Raw genomic sequence first — 26,054 nt, 5'->3', positions numbered from 1 at the left:
TGAGGCAATCACTTTCTATGTTAATGTACAATCGGACTATGACAGGATAGGCTTAATTTCCGTCACCTCCATTGATTCAGATGCTTACAGAATAAAAAATGTGTTGGCACAGTTTGAGCATTAACAGACAAGTTTTCTTCATTCTCTGAATCTTGTTCCATCGGTACCCCTGCAAAGGATCTCATCTCGGTAGGGGATTTAGAGAAACTGCTCCTCAGAAATCTGTTCCATCTTCAGCTGAAATACAACAATTATCATTAGCCCATCCAATGTATTAATTCTCAAAAATGAAAGTTATTAAAATTCAGAAGAAAACTGGAAATCAAGCTAAGAAATTATCACAGAAAGGGAAATAAATGTTGAATGGGCTTAATAATTTCTCACCTGCAGGGTTCGCGTCCTCTCCAGTCATGGCCTGCAAGATCCGGAAGGACTGAGAGGGTATTCGACCTCCTCGATAGATCTTGGACACCTCTTCTACCCGTTGCTCTGATGCAGGAACGGTAGGCTGAGGAAACTGTTTTGGTGGGGGAGGGTTGGGATTGGCTCCTCCAACCTGGATTTGTAACTTCGTTGTTTTTCTTGGTTTCTGAAGAACAGAAGGTGGTGGCGAAGCTGAAACCAACAGAGAAAGAGGACAAAATTAGGATAATAGAAAATAGAATTGAGTAATTTGGCTTGATATTGATTATCTGACTTACCTTCATCATCACTTCCGCCAGTCATTTCTTGAAGCATTTTAAATGATCTTCCAGGAATATAGCCTCCTTTATATCGAATGTCTACAGGAGAATCCTCATTTTCGGACGGAGGAACATAAGCGCTTTCTACTGCTGCAATATTAAACAAAACCGAAATCAGCTAAATCTTCCATGAAAAATATCGTTAAAATGTTTAGTATTTCCTTAACAAGGTATGTTACATTTTATTTCCGAAGAAAATCTAAAAAGGCTAATTGAATACAGTTTAAATTAGCGACTAGTTCGATCATTTTTCAGAATTAAGATGAATACACGTTCTTAAGTTATATATTCTTTATAATGGGTATACAAATAAAAAACGGAAGTCTTACCATTAGAAGGTGATGATGGAATTTGTGAGGAACTATCATCTCCACCTGTCATGCGTTGCAAAGTATGGAAAGCACGAGACGGAATTGGATCCTTCCGAAGACCTGAGAAACGCATTTCGTCTTCCTCTGATTTCTTTGTGCGTGACTGGTCTGTGGCTAAAACAAGAATGAGGGTTAGATTTATTTCTTACACAGTTTAAAACTACTCTACTACCCTCCCAATAAGAATGTAATTCTTTGTAAATTTTAAGTAGTGTACTTAAAAGTCGCGCGAAGACCATAAAATGCTTCAAAGCGTTGGTGCAACTTTCAAGCCCTCTTGGGTAGCATAAGTGGTAGAATTCCGCCCTCCCCCACACCGGATGGAAACGTCAGGCGAGAGTAGCATGGGTTTTCATCCAGTAAACAGAAAATCGACCTCAGAACACATGGAGCAATATAGATTTCCTCGCTGATGCCCCTAAAATCCTGCTACAACAACTTTCTATGATACCCATTTCCAAAAAGGATTCATTCTGGTAATGAACTTCAGCACAGTCGCGCAGAAATCTGCAAAATGGGACAACGGAGGATACAGATGCAATTGCACGAGGCGTTCTTTGCCAACTACCTTATGTTTGTAAAAAAATGTCAGGGAAAGTTGAATGTAAGAGTAACAACTTAAAGTACTATCGGGTTAAAAAAAAATAGTAGCGCTCTGTGAGACTGTAATTTTGCTAAGATGCCTTTTACATTTGAATTGGTCATTTACAAGATGTCACGTTTTACTGGAACCAATTAAAAATGCAACAGATAAGAGCTATTCGAAGAACGTGCCATGTATTTGAAATGGCTGATTCATTTAACAAATGCGCAAAAGTAACTGAACTCTTTATACAGTAGTTAAAAAGCATTATTTCATTTTTCTTTAATGAAATATCTCTTAAATGTTTTACAATTATCTAACGGGAATCTTTATCGTTAAGTCTCGAGGATGTAAAAACCGTTCGACCTCCTACTGCTAGAAGAGATTTAATTTAAGAGAACTTGCTTATCGGTTTTTTTTCGTACGAGGTCACTGTTTTTCTATAAAACAATCGAGGTACGTTATCTGATAACATCAAAGTCAACCGAGTCCAACGAGACAGGTCATGTGACCGACATTAATTTTACTGTTCTGGTTTTTGTTTTCTTTGCGTGCTGATCGGGGAGGGTACCTCTGCCAGAAGTCGCTTCTGGTTATGTTATTTTCTTTCTTATATTTTTTCTCTTTTTGTTCATCCTGTTCTTAAAGGTGTCAATTAGAATTTCCAGCTGTTTATAATCTATTCCAAGGTTTTGTGCAGAAAGTACTAGGAATATATAAGTGGAATCAACCAATGTTTTGTTATCTTTTCTTTTTGGGGTGAGGTTTCGAGTTGAATACTTTTATACAGGTCGAATGAGGGGTGAGGTTATTTTATTTAGCCATTTGAGTATTCAGTTTTCTCAAGGTTGGACACACTTTTATTTGACAGACATCAGTTGCTCTTACCAATGTCGAAATTCCACTCTTTGATCCCAACGAGTTCCACAGTTACTGGACTTAACCACACCTCACTAGACATGATGAATTTGCGCTAACTTATATATTTGTAAATTTTGCCCTGAATTTGAACTACTAAACACCATTTGGCATTTCACAGCTGTGTTGTCAGCTGTTATACTGTCAAGGTTCCTACCCAACCACCGTTGAAGAGACAAAATGCCCCGAAACAACCATTTTGGTGGTATCGATGAGAATGGATAACGTTTCACAACTGAAAGGCCATTGATAGTTTTCAGAAGAACCGGGAGGTTTCATCCCCCTCTCAGAACTTAAGATCATCGTACGGACGTGGACTGAAATATTACGTCAAAGAGTGTAATCCCATCCACCATCAAAGTAAAGTGATAAGAAGCCAAAACATAAAATCACTATTGGGCTTGAGTCAACCACATGCGTAAAACACTTCTTCAGAAGTAAATGCTCGATCGTAGAATACAACAGAAGTGTACGTGAAAGGATTAGATTCGTCTTAAACGTGGTGCGAGACGAATATCTAATTGCATTGGCACCTGCTCTGATTGCTAATTCTCATTAATAAGCATTTTGTTTTCCTTTGGCCTAAATGTGCGAGTGTTTTCTGCGCGCTTCTAGGGTGATAAAAGAGCATCTTAGAAATAATCCCATTGTGCGTTTAAGTTACACCCCGTGATTACTGTCCTGAGAAAAACATTTTAATTAACGACCTGGATTTCCACGCTTGTCAACCTACTAGAAATGCACGGTGGTTCGGAATGAGGCCACTGCTCTTCCCGTGACTCATAATTACATCGGATTAATGCCGAAACACTTTGGACTGGCACTGACCTCTTGACACAAGGCCACGAATGGATTTGCCTAACAACCGCTGCGTGTGTCGAAATCCCCACTTCCTGTTCTCTTTGCATACTGCCCATTGTTCCACAAGAAACAAATAAATAATTACGAAGATCTGCATCTTCATTTCCAATCAATCTCCAATAAACTTTTATACAGGTCGAATGAGGGGCGAGGTTATTTTATTTAGCCATTTGAGTATTCAGATTTCTCAAGGTTGGACACACTTTTATTTGACAGACATCAGTTGCTCTTACCATTGAAAGTCCATTAGATAAATGGACTTTCAATTCTGAACTTACGAAACAGAATATCCCCATATTCACTCCTATTTTGTACATTAAACGGCACAGGCCCTCAGAAAGTGCAACAGGCAAAACACATTCGGGTTCCCTAAGTTTCGAAAGGACACCTTAACATTAATTCATGCACCGGTCTTCCGAACTCAAGGACTGACCATAATCTTACAGGATTAGCAAGAGTCCGATGCTATCTCGGACGACATACTTCCAAACTTGGCCCTAGAAATGAATCAAACAAAAGAGAATTGTGGACTCAATTAAGGCTTGTAATAAATAGTTTATCAGCTCGTGGTGGATGCATGTGGGAACTGTTCGCATGTGGGATGCATGTGGGAACTGTTCGTTTAAGCTAAAACGAACTGCTGAATTCGTTATGAAATATAAGGTCACGTTGAAGAAGAGTCGCGAGACAAGACAGAATGTTCTTGTTCCTGCAATTCTGCATTTGATCTGACTAATAACTTGAATCGCATTGTTTTCTACATGGAAGGGAGGGACAAGCTGGAAACGCCGTCCCCTATCAGAAGAAATGAGTATACAATACCAGAAGGACGTTTAACTTAACGGAATTTTAACTTCGACCCACCCCAATCTGTTAAAAAGTACGTGATTGTTTTTATAATTTCCTCTGACGCAATCAGAGAAAATTATCGTGCTTTTAAGCTGTCCCTTGCTCACTACTGAAACATTTCAAGAAATGCTCTTCCATGGTCTTGGCATATTTAAACGGAAGGAAACCCAAAGTGGATTAATCAAAATTAGAAACCAGAGCAGTTTTAAATACGTCTTAAAAACCAACGTAATAGGGAACAGTACGTGCTGGGTACTATCACAGTCGTCTGGATACAGACTCTGCAAGTTACAAAGAGATGATGGCCATCGCAGACTCTCACTCTGTCTGAAATTAGATGATTCATTAGATTTCCCGAAGATTATAGTTCTGTTGATTTTCTTAGGTGGGGCAGAGGTTCCCCAAAATGTAAGGAGTGCCCTTTTTTGATTAAATACAGACAAACAATCCAAGTATGAAGCGTACTTCGTTTCAATCTTTGAGATTACACGAATCTGAAGTACTGTACATATTAACTTATAAAAATGGGTACTCATAAATCGAATATGAGATCCGTTTATTTTCACTCTTTCTCAAAGGGATGAAATTTATAACGGGCCGCAAGGTATATTCCATGAAGCTCAATTAGTGATTTGAAACCCCATAGTTTCAAAAGATTACTTTTAAGCATTTTCAGTTTATTAGAACGCGCAAAAAAATTCAAATAAATTGAAAGAACTAGTTAATGAAGCCTAAACGTGTGTTCCAAATAATTAATCCGAGTTAAATTTTAGAATAATGGAATTTTAAAGCTATATATACAACCCTAGCAAAAGGCAAGGGACACCCTGTAATTGCGGGAAATTGTATGCCAATATTTTGGCTATTTTAAATAAATACTGTATATGCTTTACATTTTTATGAAATGCCTCATTAAGAAAGCACTTACACTTTCGACTCTGCTTTCAGATAAAGTTTCTACACCTCGTTGTAACTCGAGTTTAAATTCGTCTTAATCTGTTTTATTGCAGACCTTGTTTTTCCTCTTATCAACGAAGCATTTCTGCACACGGGTCTAATCTGCGAGTATTAGTTGATGTTTTGCGGGGCCACTCTAGTAATGTGCGCGTGTGCAGCACTTGCTGGCTATGTTGAACAACCTGCTACGATCGTGGCAGAAGTTCAAGAATTTTTTCCGGGTCCTTCGATGCAGTGATGAGTTAGTCAAAATGGTGGTGAAGCCCTAGAACGCACACAACATAAGGAGGAACCTACACCCACAATGAACCTTCTTGACATAACAGATATTTAAAATTTCCTGTAGAATTAATGATTATTACAAATAAGGGTTGAGCATTCGTATTTAAGTTTTGTTTCCTAACTGTTGGTGATGAATTGTTAAAATATTTCATGCTTCTGAAACGTGACACTAAATATTAAAAACCGCTCATCTTATCTGCATTCTGCACACTATAACATCTCATAGCATCTGAGGGATTAAGGAAGGGCCGTGTCTAGTTTTGATCAGTATTTAAATCTCTTTCGGGCCACTTTACTTTGATATGCTCGCTTCCCACCGATGAGACCCTAATAAGCGCCGAAACTACGATATGGGCAATGACATACGCTTTAAATAGGCAGCGATATATTTATTCATTGTACAGGTGCTTCTTATTTAGAGGAATGAAATACCGAGGCAACTCATGCTTAAGAGCTTCAACTGAACAACACAGGTAGCAGACGTAGTTCGACAAAATGAGACTGTGCCCTACTTGAACATCGCCGTTTCTGTGTAGCGTGAAGCTTTCACTTTAAATTTACCCGAGTTGGTAAATTAATCTCGATCTGCGTGAGGAGGGGAGGGACTATTTGAATGATTTATTTGAATAGTTCTAATAAGAAAATCAATAGATCTGTCAACTCGCATAGATAAAAGAGGTGTCAAAAGCATTTAAATCAAAAGGGACTTACTGTTTGCTTCGGGTGCTGCCTGGTCGGTGTCCGTCAGCATTTGCAGAATACGGAAAGATCGGGATTGGCCGTAGTTCCTGGCATCTGCCGGATCTGCATATTGTACGCTTTGATTTCTCGGCATCGACGCTGAATTATAACCATCACTAGGGTGCGCTGTATTGGAGTTGTCCGCTAGGTTTAACCTTGCAAAAAAGAACAGAAAAAAAAAAAGGTTAAATAAACTACAATACGCTAACGTGTGAGAGTTATTCACTTGACCTAGTGATCTCCTTAAACGCGGTGTTCCTTGGACGCGCGTGAACTCGATTAAGAAACTTTACTCGCCAGTGTCATGCCTTAAGTGTACTTGGAGTAATTTAGTTTTGTAATCCTTCGCACAATTAGTAATGTTGCTGGAATTTTCCGTTATCAGAAAGGGAGGGGCACAATACTTGCAAAAAACAGATTGAGGGATGTACACCATGGGGTTAAAAACTGGCTGAGTATCTGGGAGCCAGGATAAAATTGCTGGTTCCAGATTATCTACGAGGAATATTGGCAATGTTTCTGTTATTAAAATAACGAGCATTAACGTGGCTGCTATCTTATGCGATAACTACACGCACTGGCCAAAAAAATACGAACCTTTGTATTAAGACAGTCACAAACTGTGATGTTATTGATGATGTGTTTCCTCATTGAGTATAAAGGCTGCAGAGGTTGTTCGACTGCAGTTATCTGAAGCCAGAATGGGAAAAACTCGTGATCTATCAGACTTTGAAAAAGGTCTTATTGTGGGTGCACGTTTAGTAGGAGCCGCGATTCAAAAAACGAAAGATATAATTGATTTCTCAAAAGCATCCATCAAAAAGGTTTTTAATGTCTGGAAAGCAAGCGGTTCTTCCACATCTCAAAGTGGTAAATGTGGCAGAAAAATAATATTTCAAGAGCGAAGCCTCGCACTCTAAGGACATCCAGTGTGCAGCAAATAACATCTGCTGAATCCAACCAAGTCCACAAATGTCCTATTTCAACCCGTACCACGCGCAGGAAATTGAAGAAATTGGGCATTGGTAGTCGCCTGCAGTGGTGTCGAGAACGTCATGATTGGACAGTGGAACAATGGAAGAAAGTCATGTGGTCAGACGAATTACAATACAGTTTGTTTTGCACTGATGGTAGGCAGAGAGCGTGGCAAGAGCCTCACGAAGCGAAGGACCCTGCTTGCCTTTTAAGACAACCCAAGCATATGGAGATGGTATCGTGCTATGGGAATGTTTTCTTGGCACATGCTCGGTCCGTTGATACCGGTGGAAGGTCAAATATCATCCAGGGAGTACCTGAAATGTTACACTTTTATCCTGAAGGCGGCCACTTTTTGGATGCCATTGCAATGGTTCGTAGAATATGACACAGATTTCCACCATCTTCATCCGATTTCAATCCCATCGATGATGTGTACGATATGCTGGAGAGAGAGCTATTCAAGCAACAAAGTCCTCTTCTTTCAACTTTGTCGCTGTTACTGCTGGGAGAATGGTTTTAAAATTAGACCAAAAATACTAAACCATCTTATAGAATCCATGCCGAGCCGTACACTTGCTGTTTTTCGAAAGGAGATCTGATTCGATACTCAATAAAGGTTCGTATTTTTTTTTTGCCTGTGTGTGTATAACCTGCTGATACTAACAGATGGATAGTTTCGTGTTTAACATACCTGTCTAATTGCTTATCCGCTTGTTGTGTCTGAGCATCGTAGGCATCCATGGCATTATTTGTGGAATAAAGATTTAGAGGAGAGTTGTAAGCAGGGAGAACGCAAGCTTGATGTTTTTGCTTGGGAACTGATGGACCCACTTTTGTCTGCGCTGGTGCCATTTGCTGAACGTTTGCAGGCTGACAAGGTTCTGCAGGAGGAGGTGGTGGTGGTGGTGGTGTGGGTGTCTGCTGATCATTTACTCCTGGTGACTGCTGGTTAGCAATTATTCTCTTCTGCATCCTCGGCGATCGGATTTCTGACAAGTCGATTCCTCCGGGCGTGTACGTGAAGGGTTTCCGTTCTTTCTTTAAACTGCCCTGCAATGCAGGGGGGAGGTAACAGAAGGGTAGATTAGCACCATCTTGCGGAGTACTAGCGCACTGTTGGGATGGATGGTATCCTGAAGACTCTTTGTTGGCTTTCTGAAACAGAAATAAAACTATTCAACGGAACTGCGCATCCACATTTTGACTGAAGCCAGATACGAGGCTTATAAATAACTAAAAGCTAAATAATTCTAAGCTTTTGTATATTTAATATGGGGGTGGGGAAGGAGGTCTCAAACGAGAAGCCTCAGCTCTGGTTATTAGATCAAGTTAGGAATTTTTCACAATGTTGGTTAGCTAGAGGCAGCTTCGCGGTCCGCTGGCATTAACTAGTCCGAATCTTCTGAGTATCCTTCTTCTGCTGGCTATCAACACCGCCCCACTTTAAGATCTCCTGACAGCAATCCCAATCTCAGAGATTCTCTCGTTTACTAATCCCACTTTTGCAACATTTCTCCTTGTGGGCTTTGACTATTACAAAGCTCCAAATACTGTCTGTGTATTTGACAACATCACAAGAAACGTAGAACCCTAAAACACTACTTGGCGTATACTTGAATATATATATGTACAGCTGGAGATACACGAGGGTCCACTTTACATATAAGCTAAACAAGCTACAGCTTAGGGCCTCGCTCCATCTTAAAAAAAATCCTTTTTTTTTTTTAATATTGTCACGGGTGAACTGTAAGAGAAAGCGAAGGGCCTCATACATGTTATAATTTAGGGTCACGACAAGTTTAAATCCGGCCCTGATTCTAAGGACCTAAGAAGGTTACATTCAAGCTGAACAGGAAGTAAACCCCTCCCTCTAATTCAGATAACCAGAAATGAGCAAATTTTTCCTTCCTTTGTACTTCCAATTAATATTTTTTCTCAAAATATTAAAACCATTTAAGGGTACACACGATCGTAGCCAAGTGATCGGGTAAAAGTACAGAGCTATTTAAGAAGTGTGTTGAAATCCACGTGATACCACAAAATACAGAAACTTGGTCACTTTGGCTCCTTTTGGTTAATCTGTTTTAAACAGGACACGAGTCTTAACGCATTTCCATCCTCATAATATCCAATTAGTTCGATATAATTGTTTTTTGATTGCAACTGGGATGACAACAAATAATTGCCGATGGTGTATCCACATACCTTCGAAAGTATTTTAACGTTTATTAGAAAAACAGTTTTCGAAGTGGATAACGTGGATGTTGGATCCTGCAGAAATGTGGAAGAAGGCTGAAATACAATAAACAATCTCTTGTTGTTCGAGTACAGCGCTTTTAAGATTATTTTGTGGATAATTAATTACGTTGACACAGCCGATTTTTCGTTTGAGATCGTCTGAAGTGTTCTAAAGAGCGGACAAGAAGTGAGTTGTAGGGTGAGACAGGCCCAGGCCCATTCCTCAATTTCTGAGTTAAAACTGGAATAAATACCTGTATTTTATTATATTAATTCAATTATTGTTAATCATACAATCTTCACCATTACACCCCACTATAAACAATGGTGGGGAGGAAGGTTTCCTTATAACACCTCAAAGAATCAACACGCGATCAATTAAAAGTGCGAACTTCCAACTGATCACTCGGCTATGGTCGTGCGCACCATCTTATGGTTTAAATATTAATTTAAAAAAAACTACAAGAAGAAAAATTCCCGATTTCAGTTTATTAAAAGTATTTCTAGTCATTTTAAGCTTAAAATAATCAATTTGGAACTTGCAGTCCGTTTTTCGACCCTATTTCAATCATAAAAAACTTAAAACCCTGTCGTTTGCATGTTTGAACCTCGTAAAAGAATGGCGATTGTTTTGAGGTTCACTTCGGATAGTTTCCATCCGCTTTCTCTTTCCCAAGATGATCATCTGTCATCATTCTTTCCACCAGAAGCATCCCACATTCTAAAAGTGGAGAGAGTGCAAAACCTGTTCCCTAAAACCAGCGCGACACGTAACATCTCAAGACTGCAGTCCAAAATAAACGGCTGTTGGAAACCGAAAGCCATTACCACGATTTCGCAAACCGCAGAGGTTAGCAGCAACTATCTATCTATCCTTGTTAATAAGCCAAATGCTAATTAGACGCGTACCTTTCGCTGATCAGTGCTGCCATCTAGCGGCATTATTCGTTACGAATGTCCGCGATGTAAGTTTATACTAGTCACCCCCCTTAAGGTCAGTTTACGCGATACGCAGTTATTTAGCAGTCAACTTGAACGCGTGTACTACTGCGCCCTCGCGTACGTGGGAATTTTGAGTCACCCGAAGTAAAATTCGGTTTTTTTTTAAATTTAGATTTTTGCGCCAAGGCAACTAATACCACGAGGCGTCAGTATGTAGTGTCTGCTCCAGCATCACGTTTCCAAGAACATGATTCCATGATTTATAATCTGTAAATTACTGCTTTAGCCATAAAGCAGATTCAACGGATCAGCTTTATCGTCATCGTTAGACTGGCACGTGTTTTTCCAAAGCAGACGACATTTTCACTGCGTTGAATGTGCCTCAGAAGACAAAGAAACATTGTGACGTTTACAACGTCTGCTAATTTTAAAATTGGCGCCATCGGTTGACTTTTTAACAGAACTGGGGTGCTTTTGCCCATTCGCTGAACCAGTGGCATCTCTTAAAGGAAAAGGGGGGAAAAAATCTCTTTTCACGAGCTTAATTTTCAGTTATGGAAAGCTCTCGACTGTCGAGCTCCGTTATTCGCGAAATATATTCAAGTATCGCACGTGCCTGCTGAGCGGGTTACGGATTGCGTCGACAGAAGCAGGCAGTGCACGAGGTACTCCACATTTGTTCCACCTATTTGGCTCAACCGTTTCCTGTTCCTGTAAATAGCTTTCGCTTCCCAGCTTAGTCTGAAGGCACCGGCTGTCTGCTCTCTTACGAGTAATAGAACCATCCTTCATCTGGTAGTTTGGCATCTTTATTTATCTTAAGTCCTCCGATAAACAATGGAAACCAGCTTTCTGCTCCAGATTGCTCTGACAGCCATCTGTGCCGAAATACTGATTATCAGACAGCCGTTTACCTTTTAAACAAGGCGTGTGATAGCATGGGGTGGGGGGAGAGTAACAGTGCTGGAAGAATCTTGAATTTAAAAAAAAAAGGCTGGAGCCAAACGTCAGTTTCGCTCCAGATAGACAACCTTCTTATTGAAAAATGTACCATAGCAGGGAGAGAAACAGCTGGTAGTCTGAAGGTCACTTTTTACACCACTTCCACAGCGCTTTAAAGTGGGAAGTCAAATGAATGTCTCTGAGCCGCCTGTTGTTTTTCTCCTTACATTAATAATCAGAAGATGCTGCTTTGGTTTTCGTCTGCTACTACATTCGTAATTTTACACATTTTATTCCTCCAACTAGTAAACGTTGAAATTACAAATTTGTAATAAAAACTGTTGACAATGATTTTATGAAATTCAATTTTTCGTGCCACCTAATAACACTCCAACAACTTTGGGCGATTTTTGCTCTGTCATCGGATTAAAATTCCACTTCTAACGAAGCTGTAAAAACCGCCCAAAGCAACATACTCGAATAACAAAATAAGATAAGACCCTAGGATGCCGCGCAATGTCGGCTTTGACGATTTATTTCCTTTGGTTAGTGAGCACCCCCGAACAAGATACTCAGAATGTTTTGGTTCAGTTCCAATTGCAAAGTTGCGTAAGATGAGTGTAACTTGTGTGTCTGCGTATCATCTTACAAATGTTGGCTCAGAGACCGTTTATCACCGTGAGCATAGCTTCTTCCAGCACGTTTCTCCATGCTCCGGCAGCGCAAGATTAGTAGAAACGCGCCTTTAGAACCCTCGTTGAGTCTTCCTCTTCGAATAGACAAACAGAACATCTCTTCGAAAATTACCGCATGGCCAAGCAGCCTTTATGATGCTACTTGAATTCAGCGCACCAGTGTTTCATTTTCGTTCGTCCGTCCGCATGTAATAACTCAACTCTCATTGGATAGTTAACATATACAACGATTGTTGAATATCAGAGGGTGACCAGTTCTGCTACCCTTGCAGTTAGAATGAAATTTCATCAATTTTTCAATGATAGGTGTACGTTTACAATGTTGGTTGCGTGAATTTTGTATCGCCCTGTACCAATCATACTAAATGAGTTGGAGAAGTCTCGGTCCGATTCCTGTCAACGACTGGAGGAATTTCTAAAGTCCTCTTCAATGACACTGTAGTTGATTTACAAACAATCGTGTTCCTGAGCGGGTTTTCCATCGATGAATAATGGCATAACGTGAGGATGTGCTAACAAAAAAGCATTACAACTGAGATAATCCCAAAAGAGAGAGAGAACGATTGAAAATATATATAAACAATCACATAAGTAATGAGAAAAACAGTAAGCGGCTCAACATTATTCACTAGGCCTACTCACTCTCACAATGAGGAAAGAGAGCAGATTAGTGAGTGACTCTGAGCCACGTAGATTGCTTTTCTCCCTACTGTATCATGTGTACAACCAGTTAACCTCCATCTCCCTTTTATCATTCAAATTGTACGGATTTATGAATTCGCGGAAAAATTCGTAAAATCGGGCGTTGGCCAAAACCGGAAAAGGACTAAAAGAGGAAGATTTGAGATAAAACGAGGATTCTTTTTAAATTATCGTCATTCGTCATCATTAATCCACTCGGATCTTCGGCATCCCCATTTCCGAAGGTCAACCCTTCGTACTACAAAATGCCGTTGAGTCACCTACAAGAAATACACCCTCGCGACTGCCTCCAGCAACGACACGAGTGAAAAGCACACTTGAGATCGGCCACGACGCAAACCAACCAGCTGGCACTGTCCACAGAATCGGTGCCAACTGACGCTTCGCCAGATGCTCCATTTCACTCCCTCCTGTTCATGTGGCTTTTCGCAAACACGTCCCAAATGCCATTTCAAGTGAAACATCCCTCTCCAACCAGCGATCTATTCTTCCTGCACATTTCGTTAGATGCAACCGCAATCCGTGTGAAAGGAAGACATCTTCTCTGCATTTAACAAAAATAATAATTGAGAAAGGGTCGAATACACTTTGATCAAATTGCAAACTCGAAAGATGCCGCAAATTTCTTACCTGTTTCTCTTTCCACGTGGGCATCCCGCAGCTTCCAGCCATGGGCGGAGGTGGGGGAGGGGGTGGAGGTGGTGGTGGGGGAGGAGGCGCAACAACGGGGCTTACGGGTGCCGATATCACAGGAGATCCCAATGGGGGAGGCGTTGAGGGCGAATTAATATGCGGGGACGCTACTGGTGGTTCCATGAGCGGCGAACTCGGCGAGCAGGTCATGGCGGGTGCACTTTCCGGTGTCAGAGGTGCTCCTCCCGACGACTGCTGTCTGGTCATAAATTCTGGCCTCCCTCCTCCCGGCGATAGGTCACGTTGCACCATGACCGGAATCACTACTGCGTTGCCTCGTGGTGAGCACGGTGCAGCGGGAGAAGCGGAACGAGGTGACACAGGGGCAGCGACAGGTGCCCAACGAGGTGCTTCGCCCGCAGCTGGCGAACTTATAAAATTCGGACTGTTTGGAACTTCGGAGTAACTCGGGTACCTCTGGGGTGGAGAGAAGAATGGGTTCGTCACTCCCTTGTTGAAATCTGCAGTTGCTGGGGTTGGGGGAGTCCACACTGCTGGGCTTGGGCTATTTGCGGGCTTCCTGTCAAAAAAAGAACCAAATGGAAAATAATCTTTAGATAAAAGAATGAAGATTATCAAAAGAATTTTAAATAGAAAAAATTAATATTATGAAAAAAAATATTATGAAGTTTTTTTTTTTAATAATATTCATAAAGTTTAAATGTATGTCCATTAAAGGGGTCATTAACCCCTTCTCACATGCAGGCGTAAGGATTACGATCCACCGAATTATTTCAAAATATCGTTCTTTAAGTGCAACCGGATCCACCACAATTCAATACACAACTCAACAGAGGCCACTCTTTGGTGTTCGTTTTCAGACAACAGAATGACCACAACACTTCATTTATCAGTAGAGGACAAAGAAGAGATGTTTTTGGCATCTCTTCTGTGGGAGGACAAGCACTCATCAGCGCAAACTCATCAACCAAGTTGAAATTTATCTGGAAGTTATGAGAGATGTCAGAAGGTGTACAAATTCAAACATTCACGAGCATCCAATTGACAACACTCATAATACGCGATTAATATTATTGCATTTAACTTTGTCTTAATCAAAAGATAATATTTGTTTTGTTTATAAAAAGTGCATGAAAAACTGCTCTTCTTCCTACAAGAACTTCTAACACTGTTTCATGCAGACCTTCGTTTTTCGGGCACTTTAGCATACGTGCATGTCCGTCCGTTCGTTCGCATGTAATAACTCGGCTCCTATATTGAATGCAGTATAATGATGCAACATCAGATATCAATTCTATTACGAAAAAAATAGTTAGCCCAGTACTTTTAAATTATTATTACAAGATACTGGATGGATGCACGTTTTGATGGATGCGTGTTTTCAAAACTACCACGTCCCATTTCCATTATTTATCCCAAGAAAGGGAACGTCTGCCATATGAGAGCACTTCCCTTTTGTGGAACTACTTTGACAGCATTTTCATCAACGTATTCATTATAGATACCGGATTCACATCACGACATGGATAAACAATGTTTTATTCAAATCGGTTGGGGACAAACCTTCCTTGAGAAAGTGACAGGTCTATTTTGAATGCGAGAATGAAAGAAAGATACTGGGATTTCGGAAAAGCGCGGTGTCATGTGACAAGTTCATTGACACCATGCTTCGTGCAAGAATAGCTCGCTACAGGGTTGTCAAGTAGTGGTTAAATAGACACGAAAGAGGATGAAAAGCAACTTGATCTGTGCTGTCAGTGACACTGTTAGTTTTTTATGATCATGTCATGTGAAATTTGACTTATTGAGGATGATGCCGAGGTAAGTTAAGGGGTTAAATAAATATTAAGAAGTGTACCGCAGGCTTGTTCAAAGATATTAACTGATGCAAGGCCACAGCAGGAAAAACTGGGTGGGAGAGGAAAATAATGGATCAGCTAAAAAGATAAAGAAAAAGCCTGTGTTTCCTTCCCCGCAGAAACAACAGGGGCGGGCAATAAGCATTTACCCTCACCTAGAAACATTCCAGTTAGGGATTTAATATTATGTATAGATATATTGGAGTCTCACAAAGCATATACAGCGAGAAGTGGTATGCTGGAGATGGTTGAGGTCCGATCCATTATAAAATGTCTTCATTTGCAAGGCAAAGAAACAAAACAAATCCACGAGTGACCATCTAAGATGGCAACCCAATGGGTTTCGAAGCTGCTGCCACTTCTTGAAAGGCTCCACAAAAAAGAGTGTTCTGCACAATTGTTGGAGTTATTGTGGCGATGGATGAATGTTGTGTACATCACTATGACCCAGAAACAAAACAGATGAGCAAACAATGGAAACATTCATCTTCACAACACCCCAAAAAGGCTAAGGTTCAATTATGTGCCAACATCGTCATGTTGTCAGTCTTCTGGGACTCTAAAAGGATCATCCTTACAGATTAGCTCCAAAAAAGGCGAAAAAATCTCCTGGGTGAGTTAAGAGGGGTATCAAGCTGAAGAGACGCTGGAAGCTATCCAGAGGTGTCCGCCTCCTATTCGACAATGCTCCCGCTCTCACAGTGGACTTTGAAATCAGGACTGGTTTTGAAAATCTGCAGCGCCCACCTTAAGTGGAAACCTGGTTTTCTGCTCAGAGTGAGGAGTTCTATTCAAGAGGCCTGAAAGAAATTATCCACAGATGGAAAAAATTTCTCTGTTCAACCTAGAAACATTTTTAGCGAGGAATGGTTTTTTGATTTTTTTTTTTTTTTGATTTGGTAGTTGTTGGCGCATTGGCTTCTGTGGCCATATTGCACCTCCCAAGGTTTTTGCAGTACTTTGATCCAAGCCCGAGGCGGGAATCGAACCCGCGACCTTTGGGTTGCCGGGCGAGGAATGGTAACCAATGGTGAGTACATCATTATTAGACACAACTTATCGTTAAAAAGAAAATTATATTTGAATTACCGTTGCCCAAAATCTACAAAACCTTAATAGATCGGACTTGTCCATTTGTCATAAGAAATTCTTGCTGGATTTTTCTGCAGACAGATTTGCAACTGGAGTACATTTACCAAATGAAAAGCAACTCTATTACAAGACTAATTTTCTTTCAGGCTGTTTATTTACTTATAGAAAGATATCTTACTTAGATGCATCTTCATTTGCCAAAGAAAATAAGTTGTTTTTTCCTTTCTTAAAAAGTAATTGAAGAAAACCAAGTAAAGTTGTTGCCACCTGCTGATTCATCCCAATGCCAGTACCTTTCGTAACCTATAATAAGATGATATTATGGTGGACAACGTTGGAAAGCCATTCAATGTGGGTAGTGTGTTGCTTGACTGGCTTTTCGTTACTGGGAGGCTCGACCACCAGGAAGAAACCTCCCAGCATTCGTCCACTGACACGAGGAGCAGGGCCAGGGACTAAAAACATCTGACGGGCCGTCCAGACTAATGCAGGAGCGAGAGTGGCCAATGTAAGAGCAGAGAAGAGAAGAGAGAGGAAACTGGAAGACAGCGGGGGGGTGACAGAGTGTAAGGCATTCCCCCAGGCGAAAAGGAGCAAGAAGGGTGCTAGATGCAGTTGGGGAGTTCCTGGAAGATTCTGGGTAGGGAGAAGAGAACAGGTAAAGTTCAAATTAAAGAGTCAAAATCGCCAGTTCGCCACATTGGCTATTCCCACCAGGGAACAAGTGTCCTCGGTCAGCCAGAAGAGGTGGAGAACGTTGAGCTCCACTTGATTAGGTTGGATGCACAGCTTGGGAACAGGTAGTGGAAAGTAAGGGTTAGGAGCCCAATTTGCAGTTTCATGACTGGAAGTTTCGGGTGCTGTGTGGAGGAGGTTGTCCAGGAATAGTGTTAGGAGGTTGCAGGTGATGCCAGCGACGACGAAAGACCGGAAATAACTGTTGTCCCGAGTTAACTCGGGCCACAGATTTTGCTAATCGAAAAATCACTCTATACCAAAGAAACGCGCGACACTCGCTCTAAGTTGTTTTAATTCTCCTGCAGTTTGCTTCTGGCGACCTGTCGTTTCTTATTACACAGCTGATTCCTAAAAAGAATATGTAAGGAAAGTGGTTGAAGACGTTGAACCCCATTATTTCTATTTATAGCTGATTCACGGTACTGTTAAAACAGAATCCCTCTCTAAATCACTATTTCCTCCCTTCTGTTAATTTCGCCGTCTAAGACGTTCCGTCTTTAAAAGAAGAAGGAGAAGTGGTCGGCCACCCACGCATGTTGGCCCGACTCCGACGTACCTTTTTGTAACATCAGAGTGCTGTTCCGATCTCTGCTTTTCAACAAGCAGCACAGCCACACTGGCATTTGAACTGGTCCACAGTGCTCGTCTTATCTAAATTACGCTTAACTTGTTTCTGTTTTTTAAGGGTGCTGTTTGTTTTCTTGCACATTCCCTCCGTTTCCTGTCTGGCCTGTTGCTTTGCCCACTTCTCTTCGTACTTTGTTTTGCTGACTGTGCTCCGATGTTCTTCTACATATTTATTTTTTACAGAATGTTTTGGGATGTGGGAAGCGAAATGGGAGTGAGTGTTCGCTTTTCACTCGTCTTCGATTTTGCTTAATCTTCTTTAAGTTGCTTCCGTCACACGTGCTCAAGGCTTTAACGAAAATATAGTGACCGCCCAGTACAACTCTGTCTGGAGGTGAACCTCGATTGCCCAAGAGTTTCACTCCAGTTTGAACGTTAGAGGTATTTAGGCCTCAAACCGAGTTCCAGAATCGTTTCTAATCTTTTTCTTTCTTTGTGCACATTTCCCTCGCAAGCGATGATCAGAAAACGGAAGAAAACATTCTCAAAACTTAGCACTTCATTCTGTACCAGTAGGTCAGGTCAGCATACGATTATATTTAGAAAGCGTGGTGTTAACAGCGAATATATTGTCAGCATTAGAATATATATTTAGCTCTGTGCCCGCTAAGCTTGCGAAAATGGAACATCTTAGCAGTGGGGTAGCGCGAGACCTAACATTGCCCTCCTTAGAAACGTATCCAATTTATTCAAAGAAATCAGTATTTTTCAGCTGGTGAGGGATCTTTTTAGTGTCCTTGGCACGAAAATTTAAGTTTGCTTGAAAGCAAGAAATGTCTTTTCTAATGGTCGCATTGCCCACTCAGAATCAGCCTCACCTCTTTAATGAATTGCCTCTATGTTGAACTACTTTCAAATAAATAGCAGTTCTCAATAGAGAAACATTTTGTTATTAATCTTGAAGAAGGAATTTCATCCCTCCCCACTCCAAAAAGAGAGAGAGAGAGAGGATTTAGTGCGGACTTGAATGAAAACTTCCATCATCGCAAAGGGCACAACTATGGGAAATGAAAAGGGGACAATTTCTCAAATGAAACCTAAGATTATGCAACCTGTGGGGAAGGGAGGGCAGATTTGTTTGTACCCGGGTCATTGACTGAAATTTACCGATCGCTTCAAAGAGTAACTTGCAAAATACAGTTTCCTGTTTATTTAAAGGGGACCATATTCATATCTCGCTTCAGGCGACAAAACAGTCTGGAACTTGGCCCTGACTTCTTGCAAACAACCGATTATGTCTCAAAGTCAGATGTTTACAGCAAGTCCATTATTGACACAACCGTTCAGCGAAGCTTGCCCTCTGACCCGACAGTAACACCATCAAAACAATTTTAGGTGGGAGAAAAGAAAGGACCAGAGAGAAGAAGGGATTGGAGAGGACTGTTTTAATTAATAACAAAATGCTTCTCTTTGGGAACTGCGTGCCATAAAAACTGAAAATAGTCAATTATATGGCACGCAGTCGCTTGCAATACTTTCAGGGCCGGTCGTACAGTTCATGGCACAAGGGTGCCAGAATTACAGCAATGCTGGGTAAAAACACAGCAAGAAGTTCTGTCTGTCTGGATTTAGTGGGATCTCCTTTTTTTGGGATCCTTTCAGCCCGGGGCCTGAGTACATTGCGCCATCTAAGAAGACGCTCTGACTGGAATAAGATTACCAGCCACCATCTCTTCTCTTCAGCCAAGACTCAGTAAACCACAAGCTTGTTCCACTGAGGAATAAATAAAATGGAAAATAAAATAAAATATAATAATGATGACAGGTCCATTTAAGATCATAAAGGTGGAGGCACAAGGATGAAAATTTCGTTTACCTTCAACTAAAGTTTATGATACTGCAATTAAATCCCCCACACGCACTCTCTCTCTAGACCCCACCTGGTCCATTCCCTAAAAATGTCTGAATATTTACTAGTACGCATATGGACTACGTATATTCGCAGATGGCAAATATAGTTCATGGTTTAGATTTCACAATAAAAAGGTCATTAGTTCAAAACTGAGGCCCATGCAATACAACGCTGGTACGATCACAAATTGCCAAGTTGTGCACTGTTCACCTCCAGTAGCTAACACCGAATAAAACACTTTATTGTATCTTAGCTTCCGGTTTGATGGAGAATGAAGCCAGCGTGTTGTAGATCACTGGAATAAGGTGCCTGCCATGGTAAGCCCAGGGGGAGAATTTGGTAAAGTTCAAAGCAGAAGTGGATATCCACTTATTGGAAATGAGGAAGTGTGAGTGGCTGAGAATTTCTTTCCTTGTTTTCTTTTTCTGAGAGCTGCAGAAAAAGCTGCTTCATTTCCATATTATGATATTGTCTCTCTTGGTTTTAAGTGGTACAAACGCAAGTGGCCAACCATAACCAGCAAAACAGACGCAAATGAAATAAACTGAATCCTTGACTGTCCTAATCTCTTGAGTCTACGTAACTATTTGCATAACTGATCTCTTTTAGACAGCCCGCCATCTGTAATCTTTTACAACGCACCTACGCTCGCCCTTTCTCGAGCAGCAAGAGAGGACTAGCGGTACAGAATTAGTGCCGCCTCTGAGCCGCATAACTGATGCTGCAGTAAACGATATTGTTTAGTATGTACAACCCACGTGCTTCTTCTGCGACCTTGGATTGTCCGCGCCTGTAATACTAACTTGGCTGTCGAGTGTTGTATGCTAACGAACAACGCCAGCTCTTAGAAAGAAACCACTCAAGGGGAACTCGTTTACGTATTAAGTAGTGCACTGTTGTATGTTTGGGTGTGTGGAGGTGGTTTACTTTCTACTGTGCAATGAATGAACAATGCACCACATCTTAATTTCTATTTGCACACGCTGGTCCGATTATTGCAATGGCAAGTCCAAAAATGCAAAGAAAAACTGTGCACTAAAAGTCTTAAATTATTTAAAATTTCCCTGACAACCTCTAACTCTCCCGTTTAACTTTGAAATTTTATTTTTCATCCCCATCACAAACACTTCATCTCTTCAGTGTCTCGAACTAACCTGGATGGCGTGAGAGAATTGCCCAACTGACGATTTTGCGCTTTTCATCCAGTATTGTTTGGCATACACCCTTTCAGTATGGAGTCCAGTGATCTGGATACCCAAATCGCTGGTAGTTTTGCAGGAAAAAATCTTTTGAATTATAAATTATGGATTATGCTTCAACTAGCTAAGAGGTACAAAGAGTACACAAGCTGACATAAATCTACAAAAAGTATTCGGCACATTGAAATGTCATTGAAACCCCATTTAAAAATCGACAGAAAATAATCGTTTTTAAACTGAATCACTTCTTGAAATACCACCCGACAGATGGCAGTGCAAAAATATTACATAATATCTACCGAACTTAACCTGCTAGCAGAGAGAGAGACTACAGTTCTTTACAGTAGGGGGTCAACGGCCTATTGACATCCATCCGTGGGGGAACTCCACTCCTGCTAGTACAAGCCGTGTGAAATGTGCCACAGTTGTCCTTCCCAGCAGGATAACCATCAAAACATCACGCGAATGAATGGACTCATACTATTACCACGAAGACCAAACAAAACTTGGATTTGACATTTAACGTTCTCGGTACTAAACAGCCATGATGGATGAGCTCACTTCAAAATTCGCTTGGTGGTTGGTTCTTGAAAGGCTGCTAAAGCTGATCAATCGCGTAAATGCAAATTTATTTAAAAAACTGGGAACAATATGGTTAACGAAGTACCAGTTATCCCCTATATAATAAAATCTGGTCAAAAGGATCATATGACGCATAAATTCACACGCCCTTCCGTTATTAAAACAGGTATTAGAGCTTCAAGGTTGCGATGTTATCGTCCCAAACTTGCCTCGGTATTGCTCTAAGAGCACCCAGCCTTTAGTTTCTTAGAAGCATGCTTTCATTTATCCATTAGACACCACCGCCCTTAAACTATCCCAAATTAAAACTCAGATAAGGTAAGGTAATGTACCACACAAACAAAATGCAATTTTAACAATATACATAAATCGTACACCAACTTTGACACCATCCGGGACATGACTTACCAGGGAGGAACTCGGGTGGTGGAATAAATCGAAGCCAGATCTACCATCGGGAATTACAAAACTAGCTCGGCAAAATTTCCTTTAAATTCCAACTTCCACGGGAGCATTCACAAAACACAATCGAACAACACAAAATCAGATTCCTGTATGAACCCACACGCGTTCTGCGCATGAGTCAGAGTGACGCGTACATCCACTTATTAGCTGTTGCTGCTGCCACAAACAGATTGATTTGCAACCACTAGAAACAATTTATAGTACGGGACACAACTATCGGTTAACTCCCCTTTTCGCCCCTCGTCTGGAATGCACTTACATGGAGTGGACACCGTCAGCGTGACGTCACTCAGAAATTCCGTATATGTCCGTGGGCAATGCCGAAACAGGAAGCGAAGCGTGTCATCATTTCTCGGAAAAGAAAGCGCCGATTACCCCCTATTTCTCCTCCTTCCGAAGAAACATTTGACCCACTCTTAACCTCGTAACTCGCCGGAGAGTGCCTTCAACAGGAAATAACCTTCCGTGTCTGAAATGTTTCCGGTCTTTGAAGATACTGACTCAATACAGTTATTATGGTGTTTGCTATCAAACGTATAATGATCAGGATTGAAACGAAAAGATTATTCCTCGTTACAATTATAAATGAAGTCCGTCGGGATAACAAAATCAAAGGTCAAAGAGCCAGAAGTGACATACCATTGCATCGTCCCAAAATGTTTGTTTGCTTTAACTGTGTCCAAAATTCAGATACATTTCATGAAATAAATGGGCCAAGCCTTGTAATAATTTGTTACGTGATGAAGAAGAAATTAAGGCCATGAACACGCAGATAAATTGGTCAATAGGAGCAGCTGGAATCTTTGAGAGAAATGTGCACAGAGACTTGTTTAATTGCAAAGTTGGATAGGCCGTGACGTAATAACGATGCCCAACTCCTCAGTAGAGACATTTACATTATTATCCTCAGTAGTTTATTAAGTAGAATCAGTTTAAGGTTCTACTTGAGGCAATAGTCGTAAGAGTTTCCAGCATGAATCCGAAAAACAGACCTTTAGAATATGCAGTTCAGAGGGAAAGAAATTGAAATGTCATAGCCTGAGGTGTTTGTGCTTAGTCAAAACAAACTAAACTGCACGTGGAGTGTTTACGCACGGGTGGTCTACCTAGCTCTTTGGTACAAACAATAACTGATTTTATAGGCCACAGATGTCACTGACCAGCTCGTCGGTTGCTCAAAATTAAGGACGGCAAAAGAGGAACTCTTTTGGGTTTTTGCTTTCTGAGTTGAGTCCATTTTATAGTCTGGATGGTACGAGTAGCGTATACAGTCCATGCTCTGAATAGTCCATGCTATAATGTCTTTCTCGAGTTTGCACTAATTATCTTGCTGATCAAAATACATTGGACGGCTTGATTAAATCTGGAAACAAAATGCTGCAAAGAATTCATTCTTCTAATGTAATTGTAGTTTGCCATCCGTTATAATTTAATCAATGTAATCCAATAATCGCATTGTAATTATCAGGAAAATCTTGTTCAAAGAGTTAAGTGTGACGATTTTGTCAGAAAATTTATTTATTATTAATTAATTAATCCCCCTGTTAATTATCGACAAGATTTCATCACATTGCTGTGTTTTATTATATTATTTAAGCGTTAACGACTCAATTTCTTTACAATACTTTACTTATTGTTCTCGGTTTGTTTATTTAGGACAGTCCAGCCAGCTGTCCTGGAAACCTCACATCTATCGCAATACTGTACCGGAAATTTCTAGAATAACATAGAAGTCCTACCACTAGTTGGTTGGCATTCCTGGCACATGGCTAGGGATCGTCTGCCAGAGTATGGACGATACTAAAACAGCATCAATCGTCTTGTTTGCTAGCGTGCTGATAACATCATACACAGCATCAATATAATACCCCCAATTTGGAGAATATGTCAGATCTTTAGTTCATATATCAATGAAACAGCAATGCTATGTCGCACTGAAGCTGATCATGAGTCTGCTGGCCTTGATTAGAGGATAACTCTTTCTCACGAGAATATATTTAACTGCTTCACAGAAAGTCGACTTTGCATTCACTACATAAAATGATATTCAAAATAGGTGAAGAACTTTGTAACCGCAACAACATATGCAGCTGATGTACCCCTTCACCTAGCAATGGTGAAGCTGTGATCAAGAATAGCACTGCTCAGGAAATGGAACGCAATCCATATGCAGTAATGGAATGAAGAGAGGATGTAGCGTCCTTTCATTAACTACGATGGAATACGCAGCTCAGTAGCAGACCGAACCAATATCTTCGGGAAGCAGAGCAACGATTCACTATTCAACCATCGCCATCAACGAAAATGTTGCCCCTGCATCAGAATAGTGGGTAAGCCACTGTATCATCTATTTGAAAAAAAGGTGAGAGGTCCGACTCTGTCGCTCGCCAGGTCTGGAAAATTCTATCTTTCACCTCCAAGAAGAGCAATGCTCCAACAAAGGAATGACTCTACAGGTAAGGACGAATCATGGTTGGCGGAGGAAAGACCTATACGCACGCCTTAGGTCATCTAACTACAATTTCAAGTTTTTATTTTGTCCTTTAAGAAATTCGTCAATGCCATTGAAATACTGCCTTTTCCAAATCAATGAAGCCCTACATGTGACAAGCTGTTTCGCTACCACATTTTCCAGATGGTGAGTCTAGCATTTATGCGAGAGTATATGTTTGTTAATTATTCACTCCATCGAGGCTTGGTGCTGAGATTGAGGACGATATACTGGTCAGGACCGAAATCATGGACAGAATGTAAATTGCTCATCAGCAAAAGGTATAACTCTTAACTGATTCCCTCCTCCCCCAAAACCATAAAAGCAACACTTAAACCTTAAAGCAGTTGAAGGATAAACTAGTGATTGGCATAATCGAATGATAAAGAAACTTTGGCAGATTTGATTTAGCAAAAAAAAAATCCTCTGGATAACTCGAAAATGAATAAATTTATGCATAGAAAAGTCTCCTGGAACCCTCCCCTTCTGAGACGGGATGCCGACTCCAGTGTAGACTCGGACTCATGATTCAAAATTCCCCTCCACACACATTTCAACTTGCATTGTAGATGCTGTCTGAGCATATGCATCGCTGCAAAAATTGACGTGTATGGGTGCTTTTCAACACCAGCATAAAGTTTCAGATGAGGTCCGGGAGTGGGAAGTATAGGATGTCATCTGTGTGCAACCGATGCGTTTTCTGAAAACACATACAGGCAGGTACGTCAACTTAAAGAAATTCCTCTCCCAAATCAGCACCCTTTCCCTCCAGAGTTAGTTCCTTTCAACAATTTTACTGGAAAAATCTCTCTGACTCCCTGCAGTTGAGTATTAATCTAGAATCACCCTGTATAGCAAATCTCTCCTCGACTCTAGTCCACGTGACACTTTGTCTCACTGCTGTGACTTATGCTGAGAATTCGTCCGATCTTTCTGAATTTTTCGAATCGACCACTTCAGTCCTCATCCAACAGTTTGTATAGCATTTCAGTTCATATCATCTGGTTTGTCACTTTGTGTCTTCAAGTACGTCACTTGTCCTTTATAGAAAGTACCTAATAATGTGATTTAATAGATTATTTAAACAAACCAGATGATTGACAGAAAAGGGCCAGCAAAAGACGCACGAAAGATCCCTATTACTGGCTTGAAGCACTTCTAAAAGAGACGTCTTGGCATCAGCAATGCAAACAAATCGTGAACATTTCTAAAAATAAGGCTGTCCTAAATGTAAACACTCTCACAAAAGTAAATATTAGTTGCTGAACATGTGTTGGGGTCGCTGTAGCCGAGTGGTCACCCGAAAGGGTGCATAAGTACACGTGCCTTTAGTGACCGGGGTTCAAGGTCGTGACTGCTAAACAGGGCAATGTTATTCTGATTTTCAAATCAAAGTGAAGAATATTTTATGTTTGTCTACCCAAAGCTGTTATTTTTTGTCAACCAACGCTGTAAGCTGTCTTTATACAAATTCCTTTTGGACAATTCAGAATTTAAAAACCTCTACTGTCTAATAGTAGAGGACTTTGAATCTTTTTCTGTCGATGATTTCGATATACATCTCAGCTAGTTTTATAAATCGCCCCGAGTCAAGCGCTAAATCACTTAAATCGGTATAATATTTAATTCAGCTTATTCTCAATCGAATCTTGAAAGTCGAAATAAATTATGTATCGAGTCCACAATTTGAGTA

The 26,054-nt window shown here is 40.7% G+C and overlaps 1 protein-coding gene across 2 annotated transcripts in view; it reads right to left on the bottom strand.

The window, feature by feature from the left end:
• Positions 1-45: 45 nt before the first annotated feature.
• Positions 46-26,054, bottom strand: part of LOC150081661 (uncharacterized) — a 72,201-nt gene continuing 46,192 nt past the window's right edge. For both annotated transcript variants that reach the window (XM_090380584.1, XM_090380585.1), the window contains 7 exons: positions 13,433-14,015; positions 7,975-8,438; positions 6,276-6,460; positions 1,073-1,228; positions 702-833; positions 385-615; positions 46-237 (listed from right to left, as the gene is read on the bottom strand). In XM_090380584.1, the coding sequence (XP_090236710.1) occupies positions 215-237; positions 385-615; positions 702-833; positions 1,073-1,228; positions 6,276-6,460; positions 7,975-8,438; positions 13,433-14,015 (1,774 nt within the window). In that variant the 3' untranslated portion in view covers positions 46-214. The remainder of the gene's footprint in view (positions 238-384; positions 616-701; positions 834-1,072; positions 1,229-6,275; positions 6,461-7,974; positions 8,439-13,432; positions 14,016-26,054) is intronic.

Source organism: Mastigoproctus giganteus, chromosome 8 (assembly GCF_048544385.1).
Source record: "Mastigoproctus giganteus isolate SK-2022 chromosome 8, ASM4854438v1, whole genome shotgun sequence".
NCBI lineage: Eukaryota > Metazoa > Arthropoda > Arachnida > Uropygi > Thelyphonidae > Mastigoproctus > Mastigoproctus giganteus.
The sequence above is the reverse complement of the archived record's forward strand: the minus strand, read 5'-3'. Positions and strand labels throughout refer to the sequence as shown.